The sequence below is a fragment of the Rhineura floridana genome, chromosome 6 (genome assembly GCF_030035675.1).
Source record: "Rhineura floridana isolate rRhiFlo1 chromosome 6, rRhiFlo1.hap2, whole genome shotgun sequence".
Lineage (NCBI taxonomy): Eukaryota > Metazoa > Chordata > Lepidosauria > Squamata > Rhineuridae > Rhineura > Rhineura floridana.
This window is the reverse complement of record NC_084485.1, coordinates 22,158,778-22,186,358: the sequence shown is the minus strand read 5'-3', so window position 1 is coordinate 22,186,358 and position 27,581 is coordinate 22,158,778. Positions and strand designations below refer to the sequence as shown.

Below are 27,581 nucleotides of genomic sequence, written 5' to 3'. Positions count from 1 at the left end.
AGCTGCCTTGTATTCTGTCAGACCACTGGTCTATCAAGCTCAGTACTGTCGACACTGACTGGCAGTGGCTCTCCAGGGTGTCAGACAAGGAGTCTTTCCAGCTTTACCTGTGGATGCCAGGAATTGAACTTGGGACCTTATGCACGCAAACCAGATGTTCTACCAATGAGTTATGGCTCTTTGCCAAAGTGATTTATTACAGATGGCAAGTATTTTGCTCTGCCATTGAGGTACAGCTCCTTCTAAAGTAACAACGCTTTTTTAAAAAACGTTTTTTCTGACTAAAGGCAGAAATAAATTAATTATGCTTTGATTACATGCCAATATAATTTTATCCATTTTCATTCACATGGTCCAAGCATTATTTCTGGCACATGGTGGAGAGATGTGGCTTCAGAATTCAAGTACAGAATTTCTCCTCCGACCATAATGGCAGTGAGCATCTCTGCTCTTACAAGTAAATCAAATTCTGCAATACTTAACATAGATTTTCCTCCTCTCCCACTTCTGCCATTTGTACCATAAGAACATAAGAAGAGCCTGCTGGATCAGGCCAGTGGCCCATCTAGTCCAGCATCCTGTTCTCACAGTGGCCAACCAGGTGCCTGGGGGAAGCCCGCAAGCAGGACCCGAGTGCAAGAACACTCTCCCCTCCTGAGGCTTCCGGCAACTGGTTTTCAGAAGCATGCTGCCTCTGACTAGGGTGGCAGAGCACAGCCATCATGGCTAGTAGCCATTGATAGCCCTGTCCTCCATGAATTTGTCTAATCTTCTTTTAAAGCCATCTAAGCTGGTGGCCATTACTGCATCTTGTGGGAGCAAATTCCATAGTTTAACTATGCGCTGAGTAAAGAAGTACTTCCTTTTGTCTGTCCTGAATCTTCCAACATTCAGCTTCTTTGAATGTCCACGAGTTCTAGTATTATGAGAGAGGGAGAAGAACTTTTCTCTATCCACTTTCTCAATGCCATGCATAATTTTATACACTTCTATCATGTCTCCTCTGACCCGCCTTTTCTCTAAACTAAAAAGCCCCAAATGCTGCAACCTTTCCTCGTAAGGGAGTCGCTCCATCCCCTTGATCATTCTGGTTGCCCTCTTCTGAACCTTTTCCAACTCTATAATATCCTTTTTGAGATGAGGCGACCAGAACTGTACACAGTATTCCAAATGCGGCCGCACCATAGATTTATACAACGGCATTATGATATCGGCTGTTTTATTTTCAATACCTTTCCTAATTAATGCTAGCATGGAATTTGCCTTTTTCACAGCTGCCACACACTGGGTCGACATTTTCATCGTGCTGTCCACTACAACCCCGAGGTCTCTCTCCTGGTCGGTCACCACCAGTTCAGACCCCATGAGCGTATATGTGAAATGAAGATTTTTTGCTCCAATATGCATAATTTTACACTTGTTTATATTGAATTGCATTTGCCATTTTTCCGCCCATTCACTCAGTTTGGAGAGGTCTTTTTGGAGCTCTTTGCAATCCCTTTTTGTTTTAACAACCCTGAACAATTTAGTGTCGTCAGCAAACTTGGCCACTTCACTGCTCACTCCTAATTCTAGGTCATTAATGAACAAGTTGAAAAGTACAGGTCCCAATACCGATCCTTGAGGGACTCCACTTTCTACAGCCCTCCATTGGGAGAACTGTCCGTTTATTCCTACTCTCTGCTTTCTGCTTCTTAACCAATTCCTGATCCACAAGAGGACCTCTCCTCTTATTCCATGACTGCTAAGCTTCCTCAGAAGCCTTTGGTGAGGTACCTTGTCAAACGCTTTTTGAAAGTCTAAGTACACTATGTCCACTGGATCACCTCTATCTATATGCTTGTTGACACTCTCAAAGAATTCTAATAGGTTACTGAGACAGGACTTTCCCTTGCAGAAGCCATGCTGGCTCTGCTTCAGCAAGGCTTGTTCTTCTATGTGCTTAGTTAATCTAGCTTTAATAATACTTTCTACCAGTTTTCCAGGGACAGAAGTTAAGCTAACTGGCCTGTAATTTCCGGGATCCCCTCTGGATCCCTTTTTGAAGATTGGCGTTACATTTGCCACTTTCCAGTCCTCAGGCACGGAGGAGGACCCGAGGGACAAGTTACATATTTTAGTTAGCAGATCAGCAATTTCACCTTTGAGTTCTTTGAGAACTCTCGGGTGGATGCCATCCGGGCCTGGTGATTTGTCAGTTTTTATATTGTCCATTAAGCTTAGAACTTCCTCTCTCGTTACCACTATTTGTCTTAGTTCCTCAGAATCCCTTCCTGCAAATGTTAGTTCAGGTTCAGGGATCTGCCCTATATCTTCCACTGTGAAGACAGATGCAAAGAATTCATTTAGCTTCTCTGCAATCTCCTTATCGTTCTTTAGTACACCTTTGACTCCCTTATCATCCAAGCAAACCTTTGTTGTTTTTTTAATGTGTGTGTGTGCATAAGAACAGGAATTTAGCTACAGACTGCAGCGATAAATATTTGCATGGTGATCAAAGCAAATACATCCCACCAAACTAATCCCATCAAACCAGCATTCAGACCTCGACTATCTTAAATACCTGCTTGCATGCATAATTGCACTGATCGCATTTGAATCTCTTTTCATTTGTGTGTGTCTTCTTGTGCTGTCTGAAAGCATAGCGTTCATGGAAGGCGCCTTCACAGTAATTACATTTCAATGGCACTTCAATATAGGAATGCAGGTTTCGCAGGTGGATACCTAAAAAGAGCATACACTCATTTTTCTGTTTGAAAGATGGCACAGAGCAAAATATGTTTTAGTATTTCTACAGATTTCCCCAAAGAGGTTACAGACACTGAGTACTGAGCAGATGCACTGCATTGGTCCATTGTAGTTGAAGAAATATGGATGTCAAAACCCAGCGTTTTTTACCTGTTCTCCAATTCAGGAACAGATCCAGGAAGATGCAGAATTCACGCGACCACCATTCTTGTAATGACCACACATTCCATGGGGGCAAATCTGGATTTACCTACTTTGCATGCAGAAGGTTCTACGTTCAATCCCCAGCATCTCCAGAGAGGGCTGGGAGATGACCTTTCCTGAAATACTGGGGAGCTGCTTCCAGACAGTGAATACAATATGGAGCTAGATGAAACAATACAAGGCAGCTTCCTATGTTCCTAACAGTTTACAGGCAGTCTTCAGGCTTCCCTTCTGCAAACATACCCCCAACATTTGAACAGTATGGGACACAGCAATCTGGGGATGTGACAGCAGAGCCAGCACGCATAGCCCCGCTCTTTCTCCACAAGATGTTAATTGCACAAAGAACAACTGAATAGGGCTTATTGTCAACCACGGATGCATGGTGGTGGCTAACATTTGCCCCTCCAGATGTTTTTGGTCTTCAACTCCCATCATCCCAGCCAATATGGTCAACAGAAAGGTGCAAAATGTAGCACAGCAACATCTGGAGGGCCACAGGTTCCACTCCCTTCCTAGTGTACTACATGTACCCAAATAAGTCCCCTGATTAGCAAAGCTAATGTTTTTTAAGGCTATGTTTTTCTAAATGTGGGCTGGATTGAGCAACTGTCAGGTGGATCCACAGTTGGCTATAGAATCATACTCAAAGAGTTCTTATCAATGGTTCCTTCTCAAACTGGGGGGAGGTAACGAGTGAGGTACCGCAGGGCTCCATCCTGGGCCCTGTGCTCTTCAACATTTTTATTAATGACTTGGATGAGGAGGTGCAGGGAACGCTGATCAAATTTGCAGATGATACAAAATTGGGAGGGATAGCTAACACCCTGGAGGACAGAAACAAAATTCAAAGTGATCTTGATGGGCTAGAGCACTGGGCTGAAAACAACAGAATAAAATTTAATAGGGTTAAGTGTAAAGTTCTGCACTTAGGAAAAAGAAACCAAATGCATAGTTATAAGATGGGGGATACTTGGCTCAGCAATACTACATGCAAGAAGGATCTTGGAATTGTTTTTGATCACAAGCTGAATATAAGCCAACAGTGAAAGATCACTACCCCTTACATATTCAAGTCAACAACTGTGCTCTGCAGGTAAGGGCCTCCTGCAGATTTCATCTTATCAGGAGGTCCATTCTGCACAACATAGGAAGTGGACCTTTAGTACTGTGGCACCGACACTTTGGAATTCCTTCCCCTTAAATATGAGACAGGCACAATTTCTGTTATGTTTTCGGCACCTATTGAAGACCTTCCTCTTTCAACAAGACTTTTAAGTAGAGACCTTATCCCAGTCTGCGTTTGTGTTGGAATTGCTTTTTGTGATTTTTTAAAGCTGCTTTTAAGATGTTTATTTTAGTATGTTTTTAAAGTCTTTTGTTTTTGAGATGTTTTAGAGTGCTTTTAGTGTTGCTGTTTGCTGCCCTGGGTTCCTCCTGAGAGGAAAGGTGGGATATAAAGTTAATAAACAAACGAACAGTGTAATGTGGCTGCAAAAAAGGCAAATGCTATTTTAGCCTGCAAAAAAGGCAAGCGCTATATTACGCTGCATTAACAGAAGTATAGTCTCCAAATCGCGGGAAGTACTAGTTCCCCTCTATTCGGCACTGGTTAGGCCTCATCTTGAGTACTGCGTCCAGTCCTGGACATCACAGTTTAAGAAGGATGCAGACAAACTGGAATAGGTTCAGAGAAGGGGAACAAGGATGATCAGGGGACTGGAAACAAAGCCGTATGAGGAGAGACTGAAAGAACGGTGCATGTTTAGCCTTGAGGAGGGAAGACTGAGGGGAGATATAGCACTCTTCAAGTACATGAAAGGTTGTCCTACAAGTCAGAGGAGGGCCAGAATCTCTTCTCAATCGTCCCAGAGTGTAGGACACATAATAATGGGCTTAAGTTGCAGGAAGCCAGATTTCATCTGAACATCAGGAAAAACTTCCTGTTAGAGTGGCATGACAATGGAACCAATTACGTAGGGAGGTGGTGGGCTCTCCAACACTGGAGGCAATCAAGAGGCAGCTGGACAACCACCTGTTGGGTATGCTTTCATTTAGATTCCTGTACTGAGCAGGGGTTGGATTCAATGGCATTATAGGCCCCTTCCAACTCTACAATTCTATGTTTCTGTGCAAAACGTGGACAATTGTATTGAATACTTGCACACTCATCAGGTGGGAGTTGAAATGGCAGAAATGGCAGAGAAACAAAATCCTTGCAATTTGAGGAGCGTTGACCTTTAAAGAAAAAAAAGGGTCTGAAATACAGTGTTTTGTTCCCTGAACCTTCCTGGCTATTGCAACAGATCCCTTCACTGTAGCATGTACTATGCCTCTCTTAGGCTTAAAAATATATAATCAAGAGTTCAGATGTTAATGGACGCTCTGGGCTAGACCCACACTACAATAAAAGGCCAAGGAGAGAGTCCAAATAACTTCAAAGGAAGGCTTCTTTGAATTGATTTTCATCATGATTGCTGCCCTCTTTGAACTCCCCCTGGACTTGTGTTAAGTGATGCAAAAACAGGAATGAATAAAACTACGCCCCCCCCCAAAAAAATTCAAGAACAAATACAGAAGCAGCAGTTGGGAAACCCAAGTTTATACAATCTGCAGCTGAGCAAATCAAACCTTTCTGCACACTGAAAAGGCCTACAGAATAATCATAGAATGGTATCCAATGCACTTATTTTGTTAGTGCAAGTATTGTACAACAGAAGTTTCCCCCCTACACCCTCCCCAAATCAGCTCTGGAGAGTTGGGGTAACCCCCAGAACAGATTTAGGGACCATGTGGGAGGCAGAGAAAGGGAGCGTTTCATTGCAGAAGAGTAAATCCTTGTGCTAATGTTACTTAGCACTACATTGGATACAAACCTTCTATGCTAATAGTGACCACAATTCTTGGAGTTCTTGCATTTATGTAGCCAAAACAGCATCATCCACACACAAGAGGATAACGTGGAGGAAGCCAAAGGTTCATGGAAGTGTATCTTGTTGCAGGAGTCATTTGTTCTGTATCTTCTGAATTCTGCCCACTGCCTCAAAATTTCTAAAGCAGAGATAGGAAACCTTTGGCCCTTCAGATGTTGGCCAACTACAACCACCATCCCTGACCCATTGGCCATATTTACTGGCTGGAGCTGATGGGAATCGGAGGCCACAGATTCTCCAACTATGCTGTAAAACATCATCTTCCATTTCTTGGGCACACAATCAGGGAATGCAATTAAATTGCAAATCATTTAGGGGTGTTTCCCCCACTCCTGTTGCGCTGTTCTGAAACCCAGTCCAAGCCTAGAGTTGAGACTAGGGATGAGATCCGTTGGCTGGTGCAGCTTCAAAAGCTTTCCACTGACCCGAGAGGCAGTATCAATTCAAGTTTGTTCTTTGTCCTTTATCCATTGCTTTTACCAGTCTGATTTTTTTGCTCCTCCCCAAATATCAATATTTATATTGATAGTTTGAAAGAAACTATAAATATTTTGAAAGGAATTATCAATACTTTGAAAGGAAAGCGGCTTCATGTCCTCCTGGTCCTCTGCTATTATAGACTATTATAGGCTCATCTTGCATCCTCCCCGCTTGGAGTATTTGAGTGGTGGGGTGGCACAGAGAGAGAGAGTGAGAGTGAGAGAGTGAGAGAGAGAGAGAGAGAGAGAGAGAGAGAGATGGACTGCTGTGTTGTGAGTAAAATTAAAAGAACAATATTTTCAAGGGGGGGAAATTCAGTGTCAGGGAAAAAACTAAAGTTCAGAGCAACCAGGATTGCTCTGCAAAGATGGAGAATATACAGACCACTGAATAATCTTGTGCTAAATACGAATTCAGCTGAATTCTCACCCATCCCTAGTTGAGTCATAGGATTATTGGAGCAATTATTGCTCCAACATGCATATGGATCCTTGTGTCAACATTATATCCTGCCATAGTGGCTTACAATTCCCTTAAAAAATATGAACTTAAAGTACTTTCAAAAGACAACTACAAACAACATTCAAACTAGAAACATTTCAGAGGGCATATATATAGAGCCCTAGTGTCCAGTGCACCACATGTGGCAAAATGGCTGTTGGCCTGTGGCAAATTGGTGCTTTACTTCTTTTTTGTTGTTGTTGTTATGTGCCTTCAAGTCGATTTTGACTTATGGTGACCCTATGAATCAGCGACCTCCAGGAGCATCTGTTATAAACCACTCTGTTCAGATCTTGTAAGTTCAGGTCTGTGGCTTCCTTTATGGAATCAATCCATCTCTTCTTTGGCCTTCCTCTTTTTCTACTCCCTGCTGTTTTTCCCAGCACTATTGCCTTTTCTAGTGAATCATGTCTTCTCATGATGTGTCCAATGTAGGATAACCTCAGTATATGTACCAGTTTTTTAAAAAGTGCCTACCTTTCCCCCATAACAATCAGAGATTCATCCTTGGATCCTATATGCTGCAAAATGCATTTGTGCTGTGGGCAGAGTCTACACACTGCCATCGTTTCTGAACATCTCACTGAAGTCAAATTAGTTTTATGCCTCATTTCCCTGCACTATTTAATGAAAAGGTATGTTAGATTTCTCATTAATTCTATCAATAAACAATTCAAAACATTGTTGTGTATTTTTTGACCCTCAAAAACAGTTAATTTTTTTTGTCATGTGGTGAAAATGTTAACATGTTTGCCACAATTTTGGCAAGTATGAAAAAACGGTTGGACACCACTGATATAGAGGAAGAGGCTTCATATATTGCTAGGCTGGCATAGGAGATCACCTAGAGCACTGTGGCTCCTCCACTTGAGTAATTTTGAGGGAAGCACCAATAAGATTTTGTATGGTTCTTCTTTAAGACTAGCAACATTTGTCAGGCTCAGGGATAGAAAGATGTGTCAATTTTGGTACTCTCGGTTTCTCATCCTTCCAGATTCAAATTCAGTTCTCCACAATTCTGCAGCAATCTGTGATTTTTTAAAAAATCCTCATTTGTATTTTTGTGCAGATTTCTCCTAATAAACACAGTTTTGTAGGCAGTTTTGAGTAATGTACACATTTTTGCAAGCACTTTCTCCGAATATAATGCATTTTGTATGTTATTTTCATGAATAGATTCATTTTTATGCACACATTCCCCTGACATATGCATTTTTGAAAACATTTTCTTGTTGGGGAGCTGCAGCATAAAATTCAGGCGAGAGGGAATTCTGAAAGACGGCTGGGTTTCGGTTCTCATACTGTTGCGGAAAGTGCGAATCGGATCGATTCAGCTTGAAATACGAACTGAATAGAAATTCTTGCTCATCCTGTAGTCAGGCTTCATACCAAGGGATGCTTTCATTGACTGGCCTGCTGTTCACATAATTCAGAACAGCCACAAGGTGGTGCTCTCTCTCTTTGCTACAAGCAGAAATTGAGAAAGTTGCCTATTCTCACCAAGGGCAGCAAGTGCAGTCAAAAAAGCTTGCGGACAGATCTCCTAACTCCTGCATAAGCTCCCTTGGAAGGAACGGAAGCTACACCGCATCAGTGCTCAGTGGACTTCTCGTGATGCCTTTAAGAATTTGTCTCTTGCAATAAACTAAAGCATTTCTTCCAATGGAACATAGGTTGCTAGTCAGACCATAGCTTGTTGTTGTCTACACTGACTGTCAATGATTCTCCTGGATTCCAGGCAGAATTCTCTCCCAATCCCACCTGGAGATGTCAGGGATTGAATTTGGGACCTTCTGCATGCGCATCAGGTATTCTACCATGAGCTGGGGCCCTTCCGCAGAGTGGCTTTCTGCTGGACCTTAGAAGCTGCTCCAGGTCTGGCTGCAGAGACGTTGCTTGACATTTCAGTCCCCCCACCCTCCTCTTATGAGGGCCAGTGTGGCATAGTGGTTAGAGTGTTGGACTACGAGACCAGGGTTCAAATCCCCACACAGCCATGAAGCTCACTGGGTGACCTTGGGCCAGTCACTGCCTGTCAGCCTCATGAAACTACCTCCCCGCAGTAGTTTTTTCTGCTTGCGGGTTTCTTAATTGCCCCACACAAGTCAATGCAGTGCACTTGCTTCACTGTGTGCAGCAATTAAATGGACCCCAACCACGAAAACCACTGGGGGAGCCACCTGCCACTGCACTCCAGACCCTTGGGATAGCCAGTGGTGTAGAGCAGAGCAGCAATTCCATGCTCCCCCTCCCTGCCCGATTTTGCTCACCACATCGTCTTCTCTGGTTTCATTCAAGACAGTGGAGCAACTGCATGCAGCTTTAGCATGGATTTAAGAACATGGGAAGCTGCTTTACACTGAGACAAACCATTGGTCCATCTAACTCAGTGCTGTCTACACTGACTTGCAGTGGCTCTCCAAGGTTTCAGATAGTGAGACTTTCCCTGCTGCACCTGGAGGCTGAACCTGGGACCGTCTGTATGCAAAGCAGACACTCTGCCACTGAGCGATGGCCCTTCCTTCATACCGCTCTGTCGCTGTTCTGCAAGCTCACCCCTCCCAGTTCCACCCTGTCTGATCTCCAGTTTAATTGGGAGGATTTCTAAAATTAGTTTCTGTACTGAAGCATACACAATTTGTTGCGGTTCTCAGTTTGCTCCTTCCCCCTCTCCTTAAACTGTTACCGATGCATATCAGGGCATATGCACAGTGGGGAAATTAAACACACAATGAAGAATCTCATTGATGTGATTGGAAATTTTGCCCTGTGATTCAATCAATGTGCATGCACTGGTACACATTGGTAATCTGTAGGAAGAGGGGGAAAAGATATTGACAGAACAAAACACAGTGGTCTGAACTAGGGATGGGTGGATCTGTCAATTTCGGTTTCTCTCATGAAAATTCATCAACAGTTTAGTGTGAATTTCTTCTAATATACACTTTTTGTATTCAATTTTGCTTAATATACACATTCATTTGTAAAGCATTTTCCCCTAACATAATGCATTTTTGCATGTTATTTTCACTAATACATATATTTTTATGCACGTTTTAACCTAGTATATGGATTTGTGTACACATTACTTGGCTAGAGAACTGCGCTACAAAATCTGGAGAAACTGCAAAGTTTGAAAGATGGCTGTGTTTCCCTTTGAATATCGATTTGGAAAGCATGAATTTGTAAAGATTACTTTTAAATGTGAACTGAATTGAATATCTTCTCCATCCCTAGCCTGAACACAGTCAAGAAATCAGCAATGGAAGACTGGCGTTGGTGCTCCTCCAGAAGTGAAACTAGGTAAGTTTGGAACCTGCAAACTTCCGGATAAATTTTGATAGGCAGAATTTCATAAGCATCTCAAACTCAACTGATTTGTATGGGGCATAGGAAGAGCTCTAGCTGGCCATATTAACAATCCTTCATGCTACCCGTATCTGAGAAATCATGGTTTATTTCCTGCAAAGATTTCAAGCTAGTTATTGGTTTGGAACAAGCCAGGTTATAATACATTTGGGACAGCAGTTTCTTACTGCAAAATTAGATAAATGATGCCAACCCTAATTCTCCATTGATTTCACACAATGCTTTTTTAAAAAGGCATCATGAAACTTACTTAAATCACCCTTTCTGGCGACAGATGTGTTGCAGTGTGGACACTGGTATTTTGGCACATTTTTCCCATGTTTGTGCAACATATGAAACTTCAGAGTTCCTGCCTGAGTGAACCTGGCCTTACAAATCAGACACTCAAAGGGTTTTTCACCTAGAAGTAAAAAGATAACGATTCAAATTAGTAAGCAAAACACCACAGCTGAGAACTGCAGGGATGTTTAGACGCACACATCTTTTTCTTCGTTTTATTCCTGATTGTCCTGCTGTTATAAATGTCAGGTACATATTTCTCCTCTCAACATGTATTAAATCCATTGAGATTTCACTATTTTTGGTTTGTCTGCATGATTCATCTCACGGTAAGGCAGAAAACTATGCAGTTTGCCCTTGCTACTTTGCCATCCACTACATTTTCAAATTCAGCATCGTTCATATTGTATTTATTCATGGCAAAGGAATGTGGGAGAGCTGGACCTGCAACTTAGTCATATAGCACAAGTGGGATCTGCAACAAAATGTTGCAGTACATCCTGCTCAACCACTCACATAGTGTTCCTGCTTCGGGTGCCAGCCAGCCATGCCCACCCCTTCTTCCAGAATACAATAAGCCAGGGGAGGGGAACCTGTGGCCCTCCAGATGTCTCTGAACTACAACTCCTACCATCCCTGGCCACTAGCCATGCTTCCTGGGGCTGATGGGAGTTGTAATTTGGCAACATCTGGAGGGTCAAACATTCCCCACATCTCAAGCAGGCCCATTGCCCCCTTCTCACCCTCATTTTCCATTGCTCTTTTCCAACTGACATGCAACATTCTGACTCCTGGAGAGCACTGAACATGCTCAGCCCTCATTAGACTGGGTGTTTTTTTTCCATTTATGTTTACTTTTTCTTTTAATTAAAAAACATGTATACCTCTGTACCCCTATGGCATCATCCAAGTGTGTAAAAAGAAAATGCTACCTTCTTTTTTTGGGTGGGCCCTGTTTTGAAACAAGTAGGACCTGAAATAAAATGTTGCAGCGCATCCTTCTTCCTAGCAGCAGTGTTCCCATTCAGGGTTTCAGCCAGCCATTCCCTCTGAACAGGGCATTCCACTCCCCCTTTTTGCTCTTTCAACTGACACTCAATGTTCCATGGGTACTGAGCATGCTCAGTTCTCATTGGGTGTGTTTTTGTACTTTTAGGAATCTCAGGGTTCCACTGAGCACACTGATACCTCCCTCTTGCTTTTCAGTGGCCCTACACTGACTCCAATCTTGTTGGCACTGACCAACTGAATTTGCTATTAGAGGGAATGATGAATGATGCTAGTTCAGTCTACTTTCCCTCTGACTGTTTACCAACGGTTCTTTCTTGCTCTTTCCCAACAATCTATGCTTCCTCCTTTGGAAGAATGTCATAGCAGCAGGCCTCACATCACTCATTAAGTGAAATATTTCAGTGGCAACTGATACATTTCTAATTCTTACCTGAGTGAGTTACCATATGTCTTTTCAGCTTATAGGTGTCCCTGCTAGCATAGGTACAGAGAGTACAGTTGTACGGGCGCTCTCCTGTATGTGAGCGAATGTGGCGCTTCAATTTGCTGGCCTACAGTTATGAATGAAAAAGAAATCAAATTACAATAGCGCCAGGGATCTTGCTAAAACAATTCATTTTTTTTAATTAAGTTCACTACTACAAGTGGTGTTAACTCCCAGTGTTTGTTATCCTGACAAATGGTTGCAACTTCCAAATTTCCTTCCTTCTAAAACAGTTCTCCTGCTCCCCTGTGTTAATGCAGTACACATCTCACAGCAACAGGGAAAGTAGCTGAGTGTATCTGGAAGGGTTCTAACACTTGGGGGGGGAGGGAGAAATTACTTATCGTCATGAACTGGTTTAGCACACACAGTATAAATGGTTTTTAAAAACGCAAATTGCATTAACTGCAGGAGTGGGACCAATAATTAATGGGATCAGAATAGGCTTGGAGAATGAATTTAACTCTTTACTCCTCTGCTGCAGTCTTATTGGGGGATGCATCATCATCACCAAGAACACATAAGTTTCAGAAGAGGGACATTCCTTAAGATTGCAACAGGGCAGGAAAGGGTTAAATCCCCACATGCCTGCTCTGTCCTGTTAATTATCAATTCCCCTGCGCCCCCCCAAAGAGTTGATGCAACTTACATTTTTAAAAACCTACACCTTAAATGCAAAGTATTAACACCATGCCTAATTTTGCCCTGAGCTGGAAATAAAGTGGATCAGACTGTAACATTTTAGATTACAAAATGTTAACCTGATTTCTTTTGTTATCAATTTTCAAATTTGCATATTATTGCTGGTTAGAAAAATGGAACATGTTCAGTTATTTAACATTCCTGGCCATTGAACCTTAAACCTGTATGCCATTCTCCTCCTTTGCCCTAAGCAATAATGGAACAAGAGAAGTCATTGTGTGGATCAATAACTGGTTAAGAAACAGGACACAATAAATGGTCAGTTCTCCCATTGGAGGAGTGTAGAAAGGTGAGTCCCCCAAGGATTGGTATTGGGACCTGTACTTTTTAATTTTGTAAATTGCTTTAAAGGTGAGCAGAGGTAGCCAAATGTGCTGATGATACCAAATTGTTGATAGTCGTTAAAAGAAAAAGTTTGTGAAGAGCTCCAAAAGGACCTCCCCAAACTGAGTGAACAAGGGGTCAAATGGCAAACTCAATGTAAGCAAGTCAGTGATACGCATGGGGGGATCTTAATTTCAAATATATATTCATGTAGTTTGAATTGGTGGTGACTGTCCAACTGGGAAAGAGGCTTTAGAGTCTTACTAGATAGCTTGAAGAAGACATTGACCCAGTATGTGGCAGCTGTGAAAGCCAAGCTAGGGATCGTTGGGAAAGGGACTGAAAATAAAATTGTCAACATCATAACGCCATTATAGAAATCTATGGTATGACACTGATAGGGTCCAAACTGGTGGTGACTGACCAGGAACGAGGCCTAGGAGCATAGTGCTCTTTTTCATAGGGCTCTTTTTTGTTCTTTCGTTATGTTCTTAAGATCAGCTCTGAGGCCCAGCTCTAAGCACTTCCACCATTTGAAGAAAGGTGGGTGGACACCAAAGACAGTATCTGTTCAGTTGTAGCACCCTGCCTATGGCATTCCCTCCCCAGGGAGGTTCACCTGGCATCAGCTTTCTTTTCTTTTAAGCAACAGATAAGATCCTTTTTTATTTGTCCAGCTCAAAGGCACATGTTACTAAATTCTTCCAAGATACACAGGAAGTGGATTGAACTGTGAAAGACCAACCCAAATGGTGTTTGCATTTTGACAAATTTGTAGGGCAGTCCAATATCTCAGAGAGGAGGTCAAGTCTCCTGCTCCCCTGGTGCATTCACTATAGCTGCCCAATTTCCCTGCTTTCTAAAGTTTGATAGAAATATCTGTTGCCTATAGATACATTCTTAAATTGCATGGTTTTTTGCCTATTAGTGAATTTAATTGTTAGATATCTTATTGTTCCCCTACACATAAGCCACTCTGAGAGCTTCAGATGAAGCTACACGCTGCAGATAAAAAGGAAATGCTGCAAATAAATAAATAAAAATGAGCATGCACACTGCGAAGACCAATGCCTCTTTCAGAGAACATCCATCTCTCTGGGAGAAAAAAATATCATACCCTCTTTATCCACCCACCCACAAGTATAATATTAAAAGTGATTCTTCTGTGAACGGCATACTTACCTCCACACTACAATAGTTACAGAATGAGCACTTAAAGGGCTTCTCAAGAGTATGCTTGTACCGCCGATGCCGTGAAAGCTCACCACTAGTCACAAAGGCCATATCGCATTCACTGCACTTGTAAGGCTTGGTCCCTGTCAGAAGAAATCTGTCTTGAATGCAAGTTGCATTAAAGCAGGGATGGGGAACCTCGGCCCCAGGGATCACTTTTGCCTCAGGCCCTGCCCACCACTGGCATGTGGCCCCTGTAAGATTGCCAAGGATGAAATGTTCCCCTTTGCTGAAAAAGGCTCCCCGTTCCCATGTTAAAGGGACGCTCTTGTTAATTTAAAAGGCTGAGAAACTAAATTTTCTTAATGACGGATCTGCTGGTTTTAGATCTACCTGTTTTAGGAGCACAAAAACATCACTGCATGAGTGCATTTTATGTGCACTTAATAAAAATTGCAAACAACAAGGGTGGGGTGGGGTGGAAGCAGCATTGGGACTGCAGACATGGGGAGTTTTTAACCTTTCCCCCGCTGCTGTGGTCGTGATGAAAGCCCCCTTCTGGGTAGCTTCCTATTTGTATTGGGAAGGAAGCATCCACAGGTGGCATGTCTCATTTGACTCCAAGAAATAAATCACACTGTTTATTTTTATTTTCTTGCATTTATGTCACGCCTTTCTTTCATCAAGGAACTCAAGGCAGCATACATGTGGTTCCCACAAGACACTGCCTGATATGGTTCGGTTTGATGGCCCAGGAGTTATGTCTGACTTTAAAAAAACATGATGAATGTCTGAATTAAAAGCAAGAGACAAAATACAGTCTGATAAAAAGCATTTTCAAGATTACAGCCACAACCCTTCCACAGAAGCAACCAGCATCTTGAAATGTTTAGAAAGATACAGAACTGCAGGCAGGGCTGGAACACACTCAAGGCTACTTTTCAATGAGGTACTAAACCTGTCTCCAGGTTACCATGTCAGGTGGCACATGGGAGCCCACAGGCCTAAATGCTCCTCCATACAAAAACTACCCTTCACATACACTGACCTAGCGTCCTTCTCTGTGACACCTAGTTTTCTTCTGTTGGGTTTTTTTTTTTTGGGGGGGGGGGAACCCATTCCCCTCACAGAGCTACAATTTCCACAGTGGTTTAATAATTAACCCTTCTTCCAGGGAACTCTGGGAACCGTACCTCTGTGAGGGGAATTGGGGTCTCCCAACAACTCTCTGCATCCTTAACAAACTACAGTTCCCAGGATTCTTTGGGGGCAGCTATGACTGTTAAAAGTGGTGTCATGGTAGGAGCTGCCCTGGGCTCCTACTGGGAGATTAGATAGATAGATAGATAGATAGATAGATAGATAGATAGATAGATAGATAGATAGATAGATAGATAGATAGATAGATAGATAGAGTGGATGCGGCCACAGTCTTCTGGCCACTTTTACTCAGCATGCAAGGAATTGCTGGTGCTAGTATTTGTCTAACCAAATGACTATGCCACAGCTTGGAGGTGAGACAGACATGTGACGAGGCACTGGGCAGTCTGTGGCAATGAGGCCCATCCAAAAGTGGTCCAAGGCCCACAGGTGAGTCCCGGCCCAGAATTTGAGAATCACTGTCATACAGGGAAGGTTGACGCGGTATTGCTGTGCAGGACCAAAGCAGATCCTAGAGACCACAATTTTTGGCTTGGCTAACAAGGGACACAAAAAATGATGGACTCCTGCACATATCAACACATTCATAAAACCAACATGTGCAAATCTCCTGAAATGGTAAATTAAGAGATTTCACATTTTATGAGATTCACGTTTATAAGAGTTGTCATAAACATGGCTGTGATCTTCTTCTACTTCTTTTTCATTTATCAGTCGCTTTACACAATAAAAAAGTCTCAAGGCGACTTGACAAAAATGTTCTGATTTGCTGGATAAATTTGGAAGGCACCAAGCAAAGCAAATGCACCCCAGCCCATACCTGTATGTGTGTTCACATGGTTGCGCAAGAGGGAGACGGTCCGGAAAGACTTAAGGCATATGTGGCATACGTGGGGCTTTTCCTCCAAGTGTTTTTTTACATGACGATTTAGGCTTGACACGCTGAAAGAGGTGAATCTGCACAAATTGCAATGTTGCAGCATATCCCCTAGGAGAACACAGTTGGTTTTAGGTCAAATAAGCCATAAAAAGGCTCTCTACATCCCTGATGGTCTTCCACCATCATTATTTCTGCTCTCGCAAGGGCAGTTGCCTCTTTTTGTGACCGTCTTTTCATGATTCAGCCTACAAATCTTTCCTGCAATATTCTTGATGCCTTATTCATCAGTGATTCACAGCCACACAAATAATATTTCACTAGCTTTCAATTTACACTGACCAAGGACATTTCCTGCATTTGGAAACACAAAAGTGACATCCAAACAGGATAAAACTAGTGCAATTTCACTTTCCTCCCCCACTAACTTCATTTTGCCTTAATACCATTCAATATGAAAACAGTAACAACAACCCTGGTGGGCAGGGGGCATATTATGAACTGAGCAAGGGTGGGGGGTCAGCAACAAGACACAGGCCGAAGGCACTTGAATAGCGCCACCTTCCCCCTCAGGGTGAATGCAGCATTCCTCGTAACATAAGAAGAGTCCTGCTGGATCAGAAAACAGGCCTATTCAGTCCAGCATCTTAGGAACAGAGGAAGCTGCCCTTATACTGAGCCAGACCATTGGTCCACCTAGCTCAGTGTTGACTGGCACTTGCTCTCCAGGATTTCTGGCAGGGTCACTCCCAGCCCCTATCTGGAGATGTGGGGATTGAGCCTGGGACCTTCTGCATGCAAAGCAGATGCTCTGCCACTGAGCTACAGCTCTTCCTGTCTCTCACAGTGGCCTCTGAGAAACCCCCAAGGAAGACATGAGGCCAACAGCCCTCTGCCACAGATGCTCCCCAGTGACTGATATCCAGAGGCATGCTAGTCCTGATCCTGGAGGTAATATATGCTCAATTTGCCTGTGTCTTGGCTGATGCCAGAAAGACACACCTCAAGTGTATATAATAAGTAGCCTTGCTGTGAATGTTTATCCCACTGGGAAGTACATAGAATCATAGAGTTGGAAGGGACGTGTAAGGCCACTGAGTCCAACCCCCTGCGCAGTGCAGGAATCCAAATTAAAGCATACAACATATAATATATTTTATAGTACTTTTATACTGTAAGTCACCTTCAGACTAGTTTTAGTAGTAAGCATCAAAGATTAATAACAATAACAATAACAACAACAACAACAATAATAATAATAAAAGGGTGTTTCCATGCTCCATCCCAAATACAGTACTTGTATTTAGACTGTTCTGGAATGTTTATTCAGCAAAGTCCCAAGTTTATTCAGCAAAGGTCCTTTTCAATGTTAATTAAAACTTTCCTGTTTGCAGGGCCTGCATCAAAGCTGGGGGATTAGTGGTGAATTGCCCCAAAGTTAGTTTCCATCCCTATGGGGGATGGCTGCTAATTACTGGTCCCCTTGCATTATGTATCTCTTTTAATGTATTACTATTGTTTTCCTTTCCATTCACATTTCACTTCTAAAAAAACCAAAAACATAAAACAATAATAATCAGAGATTAGGCATATGCATGCAGGGCAAGTCTGTCAATGACTACTAGTAATGACGGCTACGTGGGACCTCCGAGTTCAAAGGAAGAGCATTGCTGAACATCAGTTGCTGGGGTCCACAAGAAGCAGCCTTACATCAAGTCAGGCCATTGGTCCATCTAGTTCAGTACTGTCTACATTGACAGGCAACGATTCTCCAGGGTTTCAGGCACGGGACGCTCCTAGCTCAACCTGGAGATTCTGGGGAATGAACCTGCTGGCTTCTGCATGCAAAGCAGATATGAGCTATGGTCCTTCTTGCAAAATTAGTCTCCACTTTTAATCCAGCCTTTCCCAACCTGTCATTGGACTAAAACTCCCATCTTTTCCCAAGCTGGCATGGCCAACAGACAGGGATGATGGGAGTTTTTGTCCAACATCTGGAAGGCATGGGATTTGGGGAAGTACTCACGTGTGAGTACTGTGTCAATCAGTCTAGTGCAGCCTTCCCTAACCTTTAGCCTTGCTGGCCAGGGCTGATGGGAGTTGGAGTTCAACAATATCTAAAGGGCATCAGAATGAGGAACACTCTTCTAATCCTTTGGTAACAAGGCTGAGTTTATGTAGTAAAGTAACAGATTCTATCTGAAAGACCAACCATTTCACAAGCAAATTATTTGCAAATACTCAGATGAATGCCATCAAGCTCTGGTGATTTATGACTTTTAAAAAAATGGTCGTCCATCACTTGTAAACCTTCGTCTTTTGTTGCCTCTATCTGGCATAGTTCTTTAGAAGCACTGTCTAAAAAACAACTGTTCTGGTGTGCTGTATCCCTTACCTCTTTTGTCACCTATCGGTATCTGCAGCCTACTGTCTCTTTGAATGGTTTCCCATTTTAGATGTCCTTAAAAGACATTTTTTCTTTATTAATTTCGTATCTTTCATCACTCATTTTCTAGGCCCAGGAACTAATCTGCTACAGGAACAATCCCGTAGTCTGTTTTCCTTCTCTGAAACCTACTCACTCAGCCTTTTTCTTTCTTTTTATTAAAAAAGTGAGGAAAAAATAAACCCAAATTTAAACAGAACATCTGCAGAGCACTCAACCTCTCTTAGCATAGAGATGAGAGAAACACAGTACCCACCTCCACACACGCTCCCAATGTTGTAAAGTGGTTAGAGTGTCAGGTTTGTATTTGGGAGACTTGGGTTCAAATCTCTACTCAGCAATTAAGTTCACTGGCCCAGCCCAGACCAGGTGCTAGACGCTGAGTCCTTGGAGATGAACCAGACACCCTTCAGGTCAAGGACCTTGGAGAGCAAGCAGGGCCTCCTGAACCCAAAGATGGGGAACCCCATCAGGGCCCCCCTGGGTTGACACCTGATGAAGAACTCCTGGAACTGTCAGAGGAGGAAGAGGAGCCTCCCCTCAGCCCTTGAGTGCACCAGAGGAAAAAGCTTTGGGTCCAGGCCGAAGAGGGTTGACAAAGGTTTCTGGATCGTTGTTCCTTGGCTTGTTGAGACCATGACCCCATCTGTGCTATACATTTAAAGCAGTATTATACCACATTAAGTAGTCATGGCTTCCCCCAAAGAGTTACAGTTCCCAGAGTTCCCTGGGAAAAGTGATTGATTATTATTAAACCACTCTGGTAATCACAGCTCTGCGAGGGGAATAGGGGTCTCCTAACAACTCTCAGCATGTTTAACAAACTAGAATTCCCAGGATCCTTTGGGAGAAGCCATGACTGTTTAAAGTGCTTTAAATGTAAAGTGCGGATGTGACCTTGAACCCTGCTCTCTTGGGTAGGTGTTTTGGTAAAAGGCTTTATCCCATTTGGACTGAGAACCTAGCCCCTGAGGACACCCCCTGGAGCATAACAGACAGTTGATCTCTTTCAGCCTAAACAACCTCACAGGGTTGTTGTGAGGATGGCAGGAAAAGCAAAAAATGGGTACACAGCCTTCTGCTCTTTTGAGTAAGGGGGAATGCAAATTTAATAATCAAAAATGATCACACTATGTACTGTCCATTTGGGGATCATACTGCAAAGGCTACAATTAGCTTATGAGCATGCTTTGAGCAATTCTCAAAAGCATGTGTCCAAGCACTCTGCATAAATGAATAACTATGCGTAAACAGAGAAAAGAATAGCAAGTTACCGATATCCCCAAAAGGGTGCCAGGAGAATGTCGAAATAACTGTTCGCCTGGATCTGGCCAAAGGTCTACCCACTCCAGCATCCTATTTCCTAACAACAGCCAGCGAAACCCTAGCCATCTTCAAAGAATAAGAAGTCCCCCATTACAATAATTCTATATTTACATAGAAAGTACGAAATAGTGCCAGTGACTTCATACCTTCTTTCCTCTGGACTATGTTCTCATGGGCTTTTGAAGTAGCGTCAGTGCTTGTTACGACAGTATGTGATGTACCCACGTTGCTTTGGCCTTCAATTGTAGAACTGTGGAACAGGAAGGCATCTCCTTTCATTCTGCTGCTGAGAAACTTTGCTGCCTCAACCACCAGGGAATGGCTGATTCTGTCTTCTTCAGCTCCCAAAAGCTGCTGGTCCTTGCCATCATCTGCAATTATATCTTTACTTCTATCAATCTGCTTTTAAAACAAAAAGGAGGAAAAAAAATCTAACTTGAACTGAGCTGAACCAAGCAGGACATGGGATAATGGGCTCAAGTTACAGGAAATCAGATTTCAGGAGAAACTTCCTAACTGTTAGAGTAGTACAACAATGGAACCAATGACCTAGGGAAGTGGTGGGTTCTCCAATACTGGAGGCGTTCAAGACACAGCTGGACAGCCACCTGTTGGGAATGCTTTAAGTTGGATTTCTGCATTGAACAGGGGATTGGACTCGATGGCCTTATGGGCCCCTTCCAACTCTACTATTCTGCAATTCCATGATTCTATGATCTCAGCATTGACACACACTTGGGGCACCACTCCAGACTGATAATACCCTTCCAGGCAAAAATTTAAAGACAGTATTAGAATTCTTGTTGGGCCAGTAATTTCTCAATGAGACTGCAATCCTAACCCTGGCTGCTGCCCAGAGGGGCTTAACGGAGAGTTGGGGGCCGCTGCTGCATCTGCAGCCCTGCTGTCTGGGGAGGAAGGTGGTGATGGTGGAGGTGGATTGCTGTGCCAGCATGGAGTTAGCCCAGTGATTGGGCCTGGATGGTGGCTGCAGGGAACTGGCTTGGGATCCAACAGATCCTGAAATGGCTCAGTCCCTCTCTCTCATGCTCTAGAATGATCAGTGGGTGGAAGGAGGAACTCCGTGCCAGTGCAGGTTGGCAGGGCTGGGCAGAGGAACATCTCCACCCAACCCAACCCAACCTTCTCCCAGCCTAGCACCAAGGGGGTTCTGATTGCTCTTGTGCATATTTCACAACTCGTTGGGATTTGATCTGAAACAGGAGTCCGTACGATCAAATCTGGAAAGCCTAACAATCCTAAGTATCTCTGTAAGGGTCAAGTGTGAGATTTTAAGAGTATCTAATAAGGTTTCTTTATCTATGGCGTGAACCATATTTGTAACTAGCCAAACAACAGGGGCTGTCTCCTGAATAAAAACGTATAGGATTGTACTGTGAACCTCACAAACTGTCATGGCTGTGGTTGCATATTCCATTGGCTATACGGAAATATTTTAAAGAGATATATGTAAGCCCATATATATATATATATAAAACCATCAGCTCACATTTAGGATACCATAACCATCCGTACATCCATCTTAAACATATACAGATGTCCAAATAGTATCCACACAAAATTGATGTCTATATAAAATATGTTCAAATGTAGCAAAGGGCAGTGAGGTCCTCAGACCATTGTGTGATAGACGGTGGGTGTTTATCCTTCCAGGCTCAAAGTATAAGTCTCTCAGCAACCATAAGGGCTTGCCAAAACCCACTTTTGTTGTCCTGCTGTTAATCTCCATACATATACCTGTAGTATTCCTCTCAAGTTAAGTAAGTATGCAAACTGTATATACAGTGTGACAAAGAGATGCAAAGTGTGGTAGTAAGAATGAATAAGTATAAATAATATTCTATTTAGCTGTAATGAACATGGTTTAGTGGCCAGATCCGCACCATTGTTTTTAAGAAATATATGTTGGAAATATCAATGGGGAACTTGATTTAAATTATTTAAACTGACTTTTTTTCTTGCCAATTTCAGTCATGATTTAAAGAATTGATTTTAATTGCCTTGATTTAAATCAACTCACCCCGAAAAGAAAGCCAATGTAATCCCACTTATTTCAAAAAGGTTTGAAGTAATTTATATGCAAGTTCTCATGCAGCTACCTTCAAGCACAGCTGCCTTACCAATTACACAGCTACCTTAATCAAGAAACACAGCTACCTCAATCCCAAGGACGTCCGGCGCCTTCTCAGTTGACCTTCTGTCTTCATTATTTAACGGTTGCGCTTCTTTCAGACCTTTGATGTGCATCACTTCCATTTCATGGATTGTATAAAAACCTTCTGGTAAACTTATTGTCAAGCCTTCGTCTTCCACACCTACGCTCTGTGGCACCACCTCCAAAGGTTGCAAGATGTTTGCCTCTCTTTGCATCAAGGCATGCAGCTCACCCTGCTGATAAGGGCAAACCCCCTCAAAATCATCTTCCTCTATTTTCAAATGCACTGTCTTCAGCAAAATGAGGCGATTTCCTCCCTCTCCTGAAGATGGGGACAGCTGGCTATCTACTCCTCCTTCCAGCAGTCTATCAAATGAGACAGGGCATAGGACTTCGGCCTCCTCCTTGCCATAATCACAGCTCCCTATTTTCTCCTGGGAAACACTGTACTCTTCTCTGGCTTTGTTCTGGACTCTTGTGGAAGCTTTGATTTTTGTGAATTGCTCACCAAGTTCTGTGTCCTCCTGGCTATCCATTGTTTTGTTGAGCAGAGAGCAGCTACCAGGGAACAAAGTCTCTAGGTTAGAGAAGTGCCACTAAATGCACAGGGCCAAAGCAGTCAGTCCTCCCCAGCTGCCAACCCCAGAGATAAAGAGGGGCGTTTGGAGGGAGAAATAAAAGGAGTGGCTGGCCGGTCATGTGCAAGTCAGGGGGGAGCTCTCCGCCCCACTATTTTTCACCCACTTCAAAAGGTGTCCTTTGCTCAAAAACTAGTACAGCCTTGGGGCTTAGCCCCTTCCCCAGTTTTAGGCCATTTCACCCTCTATTTTATGCACCTGCACTTTCAAAAGTAAAACCTAAAAACTGGCTTGAATGTATAATAATAATAATAATAATAATAATAATAATAACAACAACAACAATAACAATAATATTACCCAGTCTTCATCTTAAGGTCCCAGGGCAGACTATAACAGTTTAAAATACATAATTAAAAACAACTTAAAATCACAGCATTAAAAATAAATAAATAAATCTTTTTTTTTTTGCGGCATGCAATCAAAATGCCAGCTTGTATTTATAATCGTAAACTATATGCAGGCATTTAAATGGGCACACTCCCCCCACCCCAAACAAACACAGAAGCAGATATCTGGAAAGGATAAACTTCCCCAATCCTCCTTTGTTCATCCTAGGAGCTTCAATCCATAACATCATTTGGGGCATATGTCTACAGTCCCAAAAATAAAGGGGAGGGGGTTCAGATATTTTCAAAATCCCCAGATCCCAGTTTCCTCTGCCATCTCTCTCATCCTTCACCATTTCGTCTCAGATTCACCCAAAATGTTTCTAGTATCAAATTAGAGCCCAGATTCCAATTAATAGTCCACATCAAACACAATGTGCCATACTTACACCCTTTTATTCAAACCCGAGTTATCCCTAAACCATTCTTACTGCAAGTCCTGACTCCGAGCCTCTTTTACTCACTCACGCAGGCCCCTAACTTCTCAACTGCAAGGTGATTTCTGATTCAAGCTCACTTTCTGATCCATCCAAGCCACTTGTTTGGTTGCCTAGAGTAAGTAAAAACCTCTCCCAGAGATGAATAGACAGGAATTGTGTGAATGTGTATCAAAAGAAATGTAGTTCCTTCATTCTTTTATTTTATAAAACTTATTCCATGCACTTCAGTGTTACAGATCCTAACATAATGCTTAACTTTTGTGTACATTTTTGGTCGGCTGCTCTAATCTCCTTGCTTTAATAACTTCTCTCTTGAAGCCCCCCCCAAATATTCCCTCCCAGCTTGTAAAGACCTTTCCTTGGAAGCAAGGGCCACTTATTCGTTCATTTATTTACTACATTTGTATAGGCCTCCCATCAATATATGCTCTCTGGGCATATACTTCCGAAGCGGTAAGAAAATCTGTCGTCCATAGTGATAATTGCACACGCATGTTTGTGTTTGCTGTGTACATAAACCAGCACAATGCACAGAACGTCTGCATTACTTAACATAAACATAAGAACATAAGAAGAGCCTGCTGGATCAGGCCAGTGGCCCATCTGTACTTCATACACATAACTGCCTTGTTCTGTGTAGGAAAGCAGCTCTAAATCGATGGGTTCCAAAATCCATTCCTATGGAAATCAGTAGGGCATTCTCAAAAGCAAAAGGTCTGAGGCTGGGGCATTCAGGCTGCGATCCTCTGCACATTTACCCAACAGGATGTCCCAATGAACTCAGCGGGACTTCTGAGTAAACGGGCATGAGGCTTTTTACTCGGAAGTAAATGCCACCGAGTTCAAATACCTAACGGCCTTGTTCACATTTCCTTTTTGGGTAGAAGCCGTGGGACTTGCTTCCAAGTAAGCATGCAGAGGATCGGGCCCCGGCCTAGATCTTCCTGATCGGCTCCCCTCCCTGTTATTCGTGATTCTCTGATTCCAAGATTCCCTCCAAAAATCTCCCTCTCCCTCCTCCGCCCCAAACCTCCATGCAGAATCACAAACTCCCCGCCCTATTCCTCTAATTTATTTGTATATCCCTTCCCCACCCCCGCTCCCGAGCCTCCCCCTTGTAATGATCAACCATCGCCCTCTACATATGGGACCCCGAATCCCCCCTCGGGCCTGCAGAGGGCCGCTCCGTTCTCACCCCCCAGAAGCGCCTGAATTCCCCGCGTTCACCCAGTGGGGCGGGCTGCGCGTCTGCTGCGGGAAGCGGGCTGGATGCTCCCGGCTGCTTTCTGCAGCAAACGTTGCAACGTGCGAGCCCGGGGTTGTTGCAACCCTATTCCAGGCGTACGTCTCGTTCAATTTTGCAGGGCGTGCTTCCGAGTAAACATGCTCCGATCGTGCTGCAAACCCGCAAGGCAGGGTTCACCGCTCCCCGCGAACACGAAGGGCCTCGAGGGAAACATATGCATAGGATCGTGGCTGCCTGGCTGCGATCCTACTTATGAATTTTTTTTTCTGCGGGTGCCTTTCAGTGAGGCTCACTCCCCAACTCACACACAGTCTTCAGCTTAACTGGGCGGCGAGCAATGTTAAGGGGGCTTGCTGAGCAATGCATAGCGCGGGTTTATTGCATCTCGCATCCATGGGATTTCGCTTCCAAGGAAGCCTTGATAGGTTCACAGTGAAAAAGCGGAGGGGGGGGGCTTGGTGCCCTCCAGAGGTTGTTGGACGGCAACTCCCAGCGTCCCAGACCATTGACCGTGCTGGCCGGAGCTGATGGGAGTTGGGGTTCCACAGCCTCTGGAGAGTCACGGGTTCCCATCTCTGGTATACACGCTGCTGCAAGAAGGGCCCATCGCTACCTCAGCAGCACTGCCTTTCTCATTTTGCTCCAGGCAGTCATAGGTGATTTGAAGTGCAGGTAAGGGCTGGGGCCGCGGGGGGGGGGGGGGAGAAGAGCACTTGGAGCAACCTTCACCAACCTGGTGCCCTCCAGCAATTTTGGACTGCATCTCCTATCAGCCCCAGGCAGCTGGAACGTTACGCACAGAGATTCATTGGAAAAATCTATGGGAAAGGCAGTTTCTGAAGGCAGATACTGTGAGAATTGCTGCACTGCGGTACGGAGATGTGTGTCCTAAAGACCTTGTAACGAATGCCTGCATGAAACGACCCATTTCTCATTTTACTGCAGGGATGGGGGAAAACCTATGGCCCTCCATATGTTGTCTCCAACCCCCATCATCCCCAGTCAGCATGGCCAATGGTCAGGGATGATGGGAGTTAATCCTGGCTAGAACCTTGAACATGAGCGTTCTGAACAGCAACATTTTGTTGCAAGTCCCACTTGTTTTAATAGCACTCCTAACAGATGAGCTGTCTAACCTCTTCCCTGTTATATGTGAAAGCCTAGTGATTCTCCATTAGTCAATGTTTTGGAGGCAGCAATAACCAATATGTCACAATTTTTTTGACCTTCGCCTCTGTTTTCTAAGTGTTTCCGTTTGAAGTTGCTTCTGCCCTGCTGAAATGGCCCAGTGGCAGATTTCCCCAGAGAGAGAGAGAGAGAGAGAGAGATTTATAGAAGAGAAAAATTAATTGGCCAATATTCTGCTAGTCTTGTCACTCACTACTGATTTTTAAAGTTGAATTGTTTTACAGTCTGCCAAAACATCTAGGAGATTGCCTAGTCACGTGTAACTCAAAATGTTGGATGAATCAACTCAGTACATTACTAGTCCAGTTCTCTTGCTACTCTTAGTGGTTGGTGGAATGTCAGAACTGTGGACGGTGCAAATCTATTATGAAGGTAAAACAAGTGTATTTGCTATGAAGAAATGTTCCCATGTAGATGAGCCCTTTCTCTAAAAACACACCTTTAAGCAATAATTATTCAGTAGTTATTTAAATAACCAATAGTTTTTCATAATTCATGTGCATCCAGTAACAATGAAATAAATGCAACCTAAGTGGCTTACTGGAGATCTTTGGGCCCTACCAAATCCCCAGAGATGCATGCATGTAGCATACTTGCGTGCCATCAGCCAAGATGGCGGCAGAGGCTTCAGCCCCTTAGGGAAACTTGGCTGCCATCTTGGTTAAGGGCAGTGCTGTGCGCGCAACCACACAACAGCTGAGAAAGGTAGGTTGAAGAAGCAAGGGAATGGCGGGGGCTCCAGAGCTCTCGCTCTGCTATCAGTGGCAGCAATCCTGGCAACCCTTTTGGAGCCGGCCCTGATAAAATGAATGTTTTATGCTATCTATCTATCTATCTATCTATCTATCTATCTATCTATCTATCTATCTATCTATCTATCTATCTATCTATCTATCTATCTATCTATCTATCTATCTAACTAACTAACTAACTAACTAACTAACTATCTATCCCCTAATATATACATTTTTGTAAACATTGTTTCATTGGACAACTGCATCACAACATTCAGATATGTGTGCATTTTGAAGGAAGGCTCTCATGTTGTTTTGGAAAGCGTGAATTTGATAGATTTGATTTTAAATGGACACTGAATCCAATTTATTCCCTATCCCTAATTATCACACGTTCTAATCTGCTTTTCTGCCCTCCCTGACTTCTTTCCTCTCTTTGCCTGTCTGCACTGAGAGTCAAACTATGCATAATGCTAGAGCTCCATAAATGGACTTCCCGACAACTTTTTCTTTACTTGAACGCAGCTACCTGGAGAAGTGTGGGCCCCGAAAACAGAGAAGGTGGCCACCCCTGTTTTCGGATGCCATCTTAGACACGTTTTACCCGTGAGTAAGTTTTGTTGAATTCAAAGGCCAGGGCCAGGGCCAAAGGTCACGGGAAGAGCCATGCCTCAGTGGCAGAGGCTGTGCTTTTCATGCAAAAGGTCCTAGGTTCAATTCCCGGGATCTGCAAGTAGGGCTGGGAATGTTCC

General features: G+C 43.4%; 1 protein-coding gene across 1 annotated transcript in view; it reads right to left on the bottom strand.

Moving 5' to 3' along the window:
- CTCFL (CCCTC-binding factor like) overlaps window positions 1-22,730 on the bottom strand; it is a 36,504-nt gene extending 13,774 nt beyond the window's left edge. The window contains exons 1-7 of the mRNA XM_061630165.1: window positions 22,197-22,730; window positions 20,165-20,417; window positions 16,190-16,357; window positions 14,218-14,351; window positions 11,956-12,076; window positions 10,486-10,635; window positions 2,564-2,724 (exon numbers count right to left, since the gene is read on the bottom strand). Of these exons, the coding sequence (XP_061486149.1) occupies window positions 2,564-2,724; window positions 10,486-10,635; window positions 11,956-12,076; window positions 14,218-14,351; window positions 16,190-16,357; window positions 20,165-20,417; window positions 22,197-22,730 (1,521 nt within the window). The remainder of the gene's footprint in view (window positions 1-2,563; window positions 2,725-10,485; window positions 10,636-11,955; window positions 12,077-14,217; window positions 14,352-16,189; window positions 16,358-20,164; window positions 20,418-22,196) is intronic.
- Window positions 22,731-27,581: the final 4,851 nt, after the last annotated feature.